The 11,826-nt window shown below is 39.2% G+C and overlaps 1 protein-coding gene across 1 annotated transcript; it reads left to right on the forward strand.

Moving 5' to 3' along the window:
• Positions 1-696: 696 nt before the first annotated feature.
• Positions 697-10,628, forward strand: acanb (aggrecan b). The gene is made up of 18 exons (XM_079859446.1): positions 697-773; positions 3,202-3,284; positions 3,369-3,752; positions 3,852-4,026; positions 4,134-4,261; positions 4,348-4,641; positions 4,947-5,243; positions 5,515-5,698; positions 5,829-5,956; positions 6,046-6,339; positions 6,428-6,523; positions 6,621-7,730; positions 7,834-7,947; positions 8,331-8,489; positions 8,566-8,648; positions 8,755-8,899; positions 9,377-9,559; positions 9,683-10,628. Exons 2-18 carry the CDS (start codon positions 3,209-3,211, stop codon positions 9,754-9,756), a joined length of 3,924 nt encoding a protein of 1,307 aa, XP_079715572.1. The 5' UTR covers positions 697-773; positions 3,202-3,208; the 3' UTR covers positions 9,757-10,628.
• Positions 10,629-11,826: the final 1,198 nt, after the last annotated feature.

Raw genomic sequence — 11,826 nt, forward strand, 5'->3', positions numbered from 1 at the left:
AGGATTTTTCCCTGTCCTATATTATACATAACATTGTTTTTAGAGTGCATTTTTATTATTTAAAATGAAAAACGTTCAATATCAGGTTGATTGACCCGGCACTATGTTATAACCCAGAGAATGGGTTAATGTATAAAACCCAACAAGCTGGGTCAAAATAACCCAGCATGTGTTCTGTCCAATATTTCACCAGCATTTGGGTTGCCAACTAACCCAGAAATGGTTGTTTTAAACCTAAGCCTTTTTAAAGTGTAAGTGCAAATGAAAATTAAATTAAATTAAAATGAAAAACCCAGACACACTCAATGTCAATAAATATTTACTTAATTTTGTTATAACTGTTATATCCTATCTTTGAGAGATTTTGAACTTTTAATTTTTTAATCAATGATTGTGGGTAAACACATTTTTTGTGAAAACATCCTATTATGGCCCAGAAGTGAATCCTGTGCCAATCAAATCCTCTAGCCAATCAACCGCAGTCTCCCCTAAAGTTGTGATTTGAAAATTTAACATGCCACTCAGGGGCACTCAATAGTCCCCACTCCCACTTTTCTGCCTCCTTCTACCATTTTCTGTCTCTCTCTCCAACTCACTTTGCTAAACTTGTGCCCAATTTGAATTAGAGCCCTTTCTGCTCCTGACTCACACAGGGAAGGCAAGCAGTCCAAAAACACCGGAATTTAGAAATTTCCCAACAGATTAATGCAAGAGACAAAGACACAGCAAAGAACAACTAAGACAACTAAGCAAGAAGGGACAATACTAGTTTGGTAAGTTTTTAAAAAATTATTTATAGTTGTTAATATTGATATAGCTTAAAGTTTATACAGTAAATGCATTATTTGATATATGTATGCACAGCAATATTTTTATTTATTATGTATGTATTTGTCTATTAAGTTTTATTGATTACTTCTCAAATTCCATTATTTTATTAATGTTCAAATTTCAAGCATGTGATTAGAATGATAAAATTCAGTATTCAAATTAAAATTAAATGATATGGCTATATCTATTAAATTTTCTTAATATATATTAATATCTAACCAGCATCTACTTTTTCATTAATTTCGTTGAAGTAATTACATTGAGGTTTGGATTTTGGGGTGCAATGCCCTATGTATCTTTTTTATACAATTTCAAGGTAACATGGTTGTTGCGGTTTTATAATTTGCATTTTAAAGATTAGATATTATTTCTAACTTTTCATATTGCATGTAAAATTCTCCTGATAAGGCTGGGCAAGGTGTGTCGTAGGTGAAGCTACCTTTCTAAATTGATTGCAAGTGTGCATAATAGTTGTAATCTATGACCAAACGCATGCCGATAGCTTTTACTGTATGTAGTATGTTCATGTATGAACATGACATACTTTCACTGTACCGTATTACAGTACTAGGCTTGCTTACCTGCCACTGTGTGTGTTGAATGTGGACAGTGTTCTGGTTCTGTGGCTCTCTTGGGGGTTTGGTGATTTAGGGCCTCCTGTGGAATACAGTGGAGTGTTTACATTGGCTTTAACGCAGGCCTGGGTCCATGAGCGCAGACCACAGCAGGAACAGAACTCTGCTTATTGGCCTGTGCCTGATGGGAAGAGAACATACCACACTGGCTGAATGGAGATACTGTGGAAGTCCTCTCTCCACCTCTGCTTGACAAGACAAGAATATAACTGTAGACATGAAGTGGCATTTGAAAGGCACATGTGACTGGTCATTTTAAGGAAGCCAGCCCAGGACACAGTTGACTTTTTTAAGACTAGAGTTGGAGCTAGCCAGTAAGCAGATATACTTATAAAGAAGTCATTTGTAATTAAAAGAATTCATATTAATAAAATGCGGTTGTTTTTATACATCCTGACTTGAAACAGTCCATTTTGGTTGTAAAAAAGAAGTGTCATCATTCGTTCACTGTGGGACGTTATTTATTCCTCTGGAATAGAATGTAAACTTGTCCTCATGACAGAGGAGATCCTCCATGACTCACCTCAGACAGCTGAGTTAACATATTTCCGTCTATCAAGCAGATGTTGAATGTAGCGCTTCTCACCTCACGCAACCTATTTGTGTGTGTGTGTGTGTGTGTGTATGTGGTTCGAAAAACATATTTTCAATGCAGAATCTATTGGAAATAGAATAAATAAATTAACATATAAAAAAAACGACCAAGCTATACCGACTACAGATTTTTGTCTCTCAGTGCAATATAAACCAGTGAAAGCATGTTCGAGGTCTCATTTACTTGTATAGGAAGTGGTCTTTTGTTCTTAGTTCTAGTCCAGTAAAACAGAAGTAAGGCATTAGAGGTGGGAGATAAAAAGCTGCTTCAGGGCCGTGCCAGGATGGAGGTCTCCTACAGTCACTCAGTGCATTTAAAACAGCTTGATTCAGAAAACCTGAGCAACAGCCAAGAGGGAAAATTTAGGCAAAGTGGTAAATGATACACTGTGCTCATTATCAAATTTAACTGTAGCATTTATATATCATACAAGAAAATATTGTTTGTTTTTTTCCCAGGCAGATTTGACAGTAGCCATTGATTAAAATTCAACTTACCAAGCTCAGAACACTTCCTGTTGCACAAACAGTGAACTATTCTTCTTTAGAGAGAGACAGAGTGAGACAGAGGGAGAAAGAGTGTATGTGTGAACATTTAAATGGAAGAGTGAATTAATGACGTCATGTTTCCAATCTATTCCAAATTTCCACCCAGAGTACAGTAGCTCAGTCAGGCCGTGTAAAGACTCGGAAACAGAGAAACTCCCTTTGAAATGACTTGAGTGATTTGCTCAGTTCATTGTGCCCTGGATACATGCTCTGAAAAAATGAGCAAAACTTGTACCTTTAGGGGTACAACATCTTGTCACTGGGACAGTATCTTTAAAGAAACATCTGTCTACCTTATCTACCCCTAAAGGGTAGTAGTATCTTAAGCCAAGGTACATAATACTAATGTGCACCTTCTAGGGTTATAAGAAACAAAGTTGTGTCTTTAAGGGTACTGCCCCATAGACAAGCTGTTGTACCCCTAAAAGTACTATACATGTTTTGATCATTTTTTTTCCTGACTGTGTATCTTGTTCTGGCTGTTGAGGCTTTTATTCAATGCATCACTGTTGAATTTGAATATTAGCCAAATGTGCATGGTGCCGTATGAATTCATGAAAAAAAAACCTACTCTTTTTCTGTATTTTTTAAGGTGAATCATGTCTCTGACTTGGCTTCTGCTGTATGCATGCATCCATGCCATTTATGGCATGATATTTTTCGGAGACATGGCTGGTAGGTGAATGTTTGGTGCATTTTGGATGGCTACGTATTATTTATTTTAAGTGAATCAGAATTTCAAAAGGTTATGTTGTACAGATCAGGACAGCACCCTCAGTGTGAGCATCCCTGTGGAACAGCCACTGCACCCCCTACTTGGCGGGAGCATGGTCATACCCTGCTACTTTCAGGACAACACTGTCCAGGACCCTGGTGCCCCAACCATCGCCCCACTGTCCCACCGTATTAAGTGGAGCTACATCTACAAGGGCAGAATATCCCTTATTCTGGTTGCCACTGGTGGCTTGGTGCAGGTTCAGACCGACTACTTGGACCGGGTTCATATGGTAAACTACCCCATGGTGCCAACTGATGCTACCATTGAGATCTCAGAACTCCGCTCCAGTGACTCTGGCACCTACCGGTGTGAAGTCATGCAGGGGATTGAAGATAACTATGATTCAGTGGGAATGCAAGTTCAAGGTAATGCACTTTCAAACTTCTCAGGCAAAATAAAGGACATTTATCAAATATATAAATAACAGAAAGTGACAATTAAAAAAATGGGTCAAATTTTTACAGGTATTGTGTTTCACTACCGAGCAATTTCTACCCGATATACATTGACATTTGATATGGCAAAAGCAGCCTGCATCCAGAACAGTGCTGTTATTGCAACTCCCGCACAGTTGCAAGCTGCCTATGATGATGGGTACCATCAATGTGATGCCGGCTGGCTTTCAGATCAAACTGTGAGGTAATGTGAAAAGGTCAATATCTAATAACTATATAAATAAAAACTATACGCGTCAATAGACAATCAATACAAAGGAACTATAGAAAAATCTCATTCATTCTCCATAGGTATCCTATTCATGAGCCAAGGGAGCCTTGCTATGGAGACAAAGAAAATTTTCCAGGGGTACGAACATACGGAGTCCGAGACATCAATGAGACCTATGATGTGTACTGTTTTGCAGAAAAAATGTCAGGTACCTCAGGCAGTGTTTCCAAAATGTAATGTATCTAGTTGGTGCGTTTTCGCTGTTTTACTATATGGATTCTCCTCGTCATCCAGGCAAGGTTTTCTACTCCATGTCTGTGGAGAAGTTCACCTTTGCAGAGGCTGAAGATCAGTGTGCCAAGTTGGGAGCCCAATTAGCCACCACGGGGCAACTGTACCTGGCATGGAAGACTGGCATGGATGTGTGCAATGCTGGCTGGCTGGCAGACAGGAGTGTGCGGTACCCCATTAACATAGCTCGACCCCAGTGTGGTGGGGGGCTTTTGGGAGTGCGAACGGTTTACCTGTTTCCAAATCAGACTGGTTATCCATACCCAGACTCACGCTATGATGCAATCTGTTATGAAGGTAAGAACAGAGAATGTATTTCATATTTTAGCTTATTGCATTTTTTGTTTGTTATCATTTAAAAGCATTTACACATTCCAGATGAATCATATCATAAAATCAATAAAGGAATTTAAACAATATTATATAGAAACTCAAAAATGAAACAAATATTATTAACTCACCATTGTTTTATTCCAAAGCTTGTACATATTGTTCCATGCAGTTGCAAAGAATAGGCAAAGATAGAGCATCCAAGCAGATCCAAGTCCTGATATGACTCAAAAGAGTGTAAATTCTCACAAACATTGTCAATTATTTTTCAGAAGACGCAAATAAAGTTTTAACAAAGACCTCACCATTTCCTGAAATATACACTATCACCGATTCCATGTTCAGTGTGGCTACAGTCACCTCAAGCCCATCAGACTATACTGAAGACGTGACCACAGAAGGGGAGGTCCGTGGGCAACTGGTTACAGATGAGCCTCTTAACACCACAAGCATAGAAAGTCTCCTACCACTACCTTACAACATAACTGAGGTTGAGGAGGATGCCGTCAAAGTGGCCAAAGCTCTGCCTCATCTGGGATATGAGATTGCCAAGGACAAAGTCACAGCTGGTAAGTAAACTAAACTGGATCCAATGTGTGAGATAGCCACATAACGTTAGCACTGTAAATGCCAATGCATCACACACACCATTGAAGGACCTTATACCAACATAACATGAAATTATTGAGCTAAAACAAATATTTGCATGCACAAAATTACAGGTGCCTCGACTGATTTCCAATGCATTTCCTAATACCATGAGTAAACAGCAGAGTTTTGCAACTCCTTACTTAAATAGTTCCCAAATATCAAATATGTCCAAAACTTTCCTCACCCTAGAAACGAAGGGAGTGGTATTCCATTATCGCGCTGACTCGAGGCGTTATGCTTACACCTTTGAGGAAGCACAAGTGGCATGTCAGAAGCTAGGAGCAGTCATAGCCACCCCTGAGCTCCTTCAGGCTGCTTATGAAACTGGCCTTCATCAATACAGTGCAGGCTGGCTACAGGACCAAACTGTCAGGTGAACATATTTTTTACAAAGTACTGCCCTATGTGCCAACTCCATTTGTTTCTGCTGAATTAGCTAAAATCTTGGCTCACATACTGGCATGTTGACAGACACCATATATAGTATTCTACATTGTGTTTAGGTATCCAATCGTGTATCCTCGAAAGAAGTTATCTGGAGATCAGGAGGACACCCCTGGTGTACGCTCATACAATGTTAGGCCTGCACATGAGCGTTATGATGTGTACTGTTACATGGACCAAATAAAGGGTGAGTACAAGTTTATTCATGACAATACAATTGACATATATTGTATATTTAATCGTCTATAATCTTGCTGTTTGGGCTTTATCCCTTAGGGGAGATCTTCCATGTTAGTTCACTAGCAGGCTTCACCTACTACGAAGCTGTTGCACATTGCAGAAAACTGGGTTCTACTCTAGCCTCAACTGCAGAACTATATGCAGCATGGAATCAGGGTTTCCACAAGTGCAGTCCTGGCTGGCTGGCTGATCGCAGTGTCCGCTATCCTGTCCGCAACCCAGGCTTCGGTTGTGGTGAAAACAAGACCAGAGTCCACACTATTTATGCTGAACCAAACCAAACAGGCTTCCCAAACCCATACTCCAGATATGATGCATACTGCTTCAAAGGTATAACAGCTTTTAAGCCTGCATGTACGCGTTTCCATTGAAAGACAAGACTGGGTGTTGATCTTGGAGATTCTTATTTATTTTTCAGCAAATCTGTCTTTGCTCCTTGATGAGGATATGTTGAATGCTACAAGGATGGAGAAGGATCTTAACATGACAGACATAACAGAGCTGCTGAGACCTGGTATCAAATATATTTGATTTCTCCACTTCCTACTGCTAATTTACGCTGCATTATTGTCATATTTAGGCATGCTTACTTTCAGTAATATGTGTTACAGTTCGTCCAATTGTCCCTCCCTTGATTGTGGACCTGTCTGGATCTGGATCAGGCTCAGCATCAGGTGATCCTGATTCCAGTTCCGGAATCATGTCAGGGAGTGGCATACCCAGTGGGAGCATATCAGGTTCTGGCCAAAGTGGTGAGGGATCAGGTCACCTTGTGAGGTTTCAAGAAGGTGCAGATACACTGATATGGCAGACTTCTGCCTCAGGCAGTGCTTCGGAGGCTAAAGAAGGTAGTGGCAGTGGTAGTGGTGCTATCATTACTTCAGAAATAGAATCAGGGGACCAAGAATCTGGAGAGGAGTCTGGTCTCTTCCAAGAACAAAGTGGAGCTAGTGGCCTTCCATCGGGACTCAGCAGTGGAATTAGCGGTTCAGGAACAAGTGGATTCTTCAGTGGTGGGGAATCGAGTGGGTCAGGTGTGTCATTTATAGACACAGAAATGATTGATCTGACCTCAAGACCGTCTGGAGAACAGGAATTGTCTGGTATTAACCCATTTGACTTGACTGATGTTAGTGGTTCAGGCTTTCCCTCTGGATCTGGCTCTGCAATCGACATTGGATCTGGCTTTGAATCTGGTTCTGCCTCTGGATTTGGATTTGGCTCTGCTTCTGGCTTTGGGTCTGGTTCTGCCTCTGGATTTGGATCTGGATTTGGATCTGGCTCTGGCTCTGCCTCCGAAACCTCAAGTTATCCCAGTCATCCCTCAGGTGAGGTGTCTGGCCACATTCAGAAACAAGATGAAGAGATTGTCATTCTAATAGACAATGAGGTCATTGAGTTGACATTTAGTTCTACCACTGGACCAGAACAAGGTCGTGGATCAGTGGAGATAAGTGGAGAGGGCAGTAGTCCAGCACAATATGTTGAGGAGATCTCCATATCTCTTTCTAATAGAACTTTATATGAAGATTACTGGAATCCCAATGAAGCAGATGATCTCCTACCAGAAAGAAATGAGCAACTTAATGTCACCACACAGGTGTTTGATGTGTCTGATCAGTCACCTCTGAACACCACAACACCCACCACTGTATTCACCACTTCACCTTCAGCTTCACAACAAACGTCAAAAGCTATGGAAGAGTTATCTGTTACTGATGGTAATTACTGAACAAAAATATCCTTTTGTTGTTATTTAACTAGTGTACAACAACCTTCATATTAACATTTGGAAATTAAGGTGAATATATCTATCTTTGGCAGCTTCTGCTAACCACTGTGATCCAAACCCCTGTGGTCAAGGTTTATGCTCTCTACAAGATGGCATTGCAGTATGTCTGTGTCATCCAGGATTTAGTGGGGAAAACTGCTCCACACGTAAGTTAAAAGACCACAAACATACCATCATGTTATGTAACGCATCTGTTGTGACCGAAGGAAGGTTTTAATCATCCATCTCTATTTCCTTTGTTTTGCTCTCTTTTTACTTCTTACACATACATTTACTACTTCCAACACATCTTACATGAAATTATAAATCCTAGGGCGTTCATGTTTATGATGATGACTTATTAGGGTATTTTACAGGAACACATTTTGCCTAGTGAAGTACACAGATATAACCCTGTGCAGTGTATAGAGAGCAGTAAAAACTGCACAGGGACCCTGTGAGTTGGAGCGCAGCCTGTCAGTCTGGCGTAACTAGCCACCCCTTAAAGAACATAAAAGAATTTCATATAGTTTTTATTATGTGTTGTCAGCGATACAGGGATGTGCTGAGGGGTGGATGGAGTTTATGGGCAGCTGTTACATCCATTTTGATGAGAGTGAGACCTGGACCAGTGCTGAGCAGCACTGTCAAGAGCTAAACTCTCACCTGGTTAGCATATCCTCCCAACAAGAACAAGAGTTTGTAAGAAGTGAGTTGAATTTAATTTCTTATAAAAGATAAGTACCTGCTTTTTGAAAGCACTTATAGATTTCTAAACCCACTAGCTCAAGCTCACGACTATCAATGGATTGGACTAAATGACAGGGATGAACAAAATCAGTTTCGCTGGACAGATGGAAGTCCTTTGGTGAGACTAACTTTCTCAAAGTTTTTTTTTTCAGAATTGAGTGACATCTATGATCTGAAGCATCTGCAGTATGTCATTGTTTCAACTAGTGCTACTTTCTCTGCAGGAATATGAAAACTGGAGACCCAACCAGCCAGATAATTACTTCAGCACAGGAGAAGACTGTGTTGTAATGATATGGCATGAGGATGGCCAGTGGAATGATGTACCTTGCAACTATCATCTTCCTTTTACCTGCAAGAGCGGGCCTGGTAAGAAGAGGTGATAGACATTAACTTCAGCACCAAGTCAGTCCCACCTAATCAGCTATGTGAGCTCATTAAATAGCTACATCACAATAGCTATTTAATGACATTACAGTCATTGTGTTATGTTTATTACCAATGGATATTGTGAATGCAAGGGAACTACACTCTCAGAGAAAAAGGTACAAAAGTTGTCACTGGGACAGTACCCTTCAAAAGGGTTCTAATATGTACCATTTAGGTACTAATATGTACACTTTTGGAACTAATATGTACACTTTTGGTACCAATATGTACCTTTGAGGGACCAATATGTACCTTTGAGGGACTAATATGCACTCTTTAGGTACAAAGGTGTACCTTTTGAAAAGGTACCGCCACAGTGACAGCTTTTGTACCTTTTTTTCTGAGAGTGTACTATTCCTTGTTTTAATAGGAAGGGAAAAGTATTTTTGCTATTTTGTTTTACTCTTTTTACTGTAGTCACATGTTCAACACCTCCTGAAGTGAAGAATGCCAGGATGTTAGGCAACAGGAAAGATCGCTACCCTGTTAACTCCATAATTCGATACCAGTGTGACAGCGGATTCACACAGCGTCACCTTTCTGTAGTGCACTGCTTACCTGATGGTCAGTGGGAGGAGCCTCAAGTGGAATGCATAGGAGGTTAGTATATGCCACACACGCTTGAAGAAAAAGTTAAGGTTAGTATGTTATGTTTTATGGAGTCAAATTCCAACTCAAAAGTCAACAACATTTTTGTGTCCATGTTATTACCTACTTCAACAGGCAAAACAAACGACAGGCTACGGAAAAGATTCCTCAAGGAAGTCCATAGAGGGACGTGGAAGAAGGTCCTCTAAACAGGACAAAAAACACACACTTTAATAAATCCAGAGGACTGTTATCATCTGTACAGAAGCCTTATTTACTCAAAAGAAAATCTCAATGACAAGGGAATAACCTTATGTAGTGACAAACTTTATTTAGCCTGTCTGGCTGATTGGTTTACAAGTTCTACTTATAGCTCTGTTTTGGGGAGAGAAAAAGATATCTGTGTTCATACTCATTTAAATTTATTTGGCATTTTAGGATTGTATTTCTCCTGCTTTTTACCCTAACCCATAAATGCTAGGTCACAAGAGATGATCTAATCTATAAAGAATAGATTGAATTGCACAGAGTGCCATTTATAAAACCTTAAAAAACAGGAATTTTCTTTACAATTAATGCATTTTCCCCCAGGCCACAAAGTGACACTATTGCTTACTTGTGTGAGCATTTTCCCATTATGTGTGATTTGTGGCTGTTCAGAATTAAATACTAGCTTACTACTTTCTGAATATGGAACAGTATACTATATACTGCCTACAATTTTTTTTTTTTAAGTAAGTGAAATAGTAGGCATTGAATCGTCACATGACCGATTACTTTGCATATGAGAAGCATCAATACAATTTGCATACAAGTAGTATAGCAATATCCAATTCCAAACATAGCCTCTAGAACTGTTCATTGCTGCATCCCCAATTTGCATACACCCATTACATACTTAAAGAATGTACTTCGCTAGAAACACAATAACAGTATTGGGATCTTTTTTATTGTTTAGTATTGTTGCATATTGTTTGCATTTGAATGTAAGCATTAGGATGAAGCTACACAATTACCTTAGCTTAACTTTTAGGTTCATACATTTACATGTGGCAGGATTTGCCTTGCATTCCTTGTTTTTGTTATTTAAAAAGAGGACACAAGGGTTGTGAACAATATTAGTCCAAAAATAACGCACAGATGCACTTCAGAAATCTGCCAGAAATAGTGTACCATCCAGGCACCGTTGGCATACTATTTTCAACATATTATGATTTGAAATGCAAAACAACTTTATCTGCCATACTATTTAGGGTAGACAGTGTGGTGATTGGGACAAAGTCCAAAAGCATCTATGTATTAGGATGCACAATGGTAACATTGTCTGTGTACCCCTGGATAATACTTAAGTTCAGAACAAAACAAAAGGCTTTAATGACCACAGCTGGAAACAATTACATTTAAGTGCATTAGTATTTCCAATTCTTCCAATTAAGATGTGTCTTTTTTATTTGTTTTGTTGTTTGTTGTAGTATAAATGTTTAAATATCTAGTTGTATCTCAGTGAAACTGTGAAAGAGACATTCCCCGGCTTCTTCTAGGTGTGATTCTTGGTCAGCTTGCAAATGTTTACTCAGACTAGAAAGATATAATATCCTGTCTACATTAGCTGTAATGATAAAATTATTTTTGTGACCTTTCTGTCACAAGAAGTGAATGGCTGCTTGTGGCACTTATTCCATGTTGTGCAATGCATTAGCTTTTACTTAATTTATTAATTCACAAGTTCAAATGATTTGTCTTGGCCTTCATAACAGACTTGAGCTCTAATATAAATGAAATTTATTAGATATCAAACAACCTAATTTATGTCTCTAGAGACAAGCATCCATATTCAAATGAGCATAAAGCATCAGAAAACAAGACAAGAATTTTGAAATGGCCTAAAAACGTTAAAAAGTTAATGATCAAACAAAGCATATTAATCCAACACACAAAGTGTGCCTCACAACATTTGATTGACAGAGTCAATCGTTTCCAATACAGTGAGTGAAGACACTGGAATTGCTCTCTGTTCCCAGCAATATCCATCTCTCATTTTGCACTCTGTCACTGTCATCTCAATGCTGAGCTCATATCTGTCCTTGTACCCCTGAAATAAACAGACTAAACGAGTGTGAATAAAGGTGTTTTTCTTTTAATACCAATGGAAACTAATGGAACACAAAAACCGAGTGGCAAAAATAATGGCCGTTTTCAAACAGCTTTTCCAAACATTCCATTCGTCTGTCATTGGTCAGCCAAACAGATAATCCCGCCCCAAATTCCTGCCATTGGTT

Source organism: Squalius cephalus, assembly GCF_949319135.1.
Source record: "Squalius cephalus genome assembly, chromosome: 23".
Taxonomy (NCBI): domain Eukaryota; kingdom Metazoa; phylum Chordata; class Actinopteri; order Cypriniformes; family Leuciscidae; genus Squalius; species Squalius cephalus.

Excerpts from the sequence above, each read along its gene's own strand:
- acanb (XM_079859446.1), top strand. The coding sequence starts at position 3,209 with ATGTCTCTGACTTGGCTTCTGCTGTATGCATGCATCCATGCCATTTAT. Across the intron at positions 3,285-3,368 it reads ATTTTTCGGAGACATGGCTG|ATCAGGACAGCACCCTCAGT; the intron begins GTAGGTGAATGT and ends TATGTTGTACAG. Across the intron at positions 8,490-8,565 it reads AGAACAAGAGTTTGTAAGAA|CTCAAGCTCACGACTATCAA; the intron begins GTGAGTTGAATT and ends TAAACCCACTAG.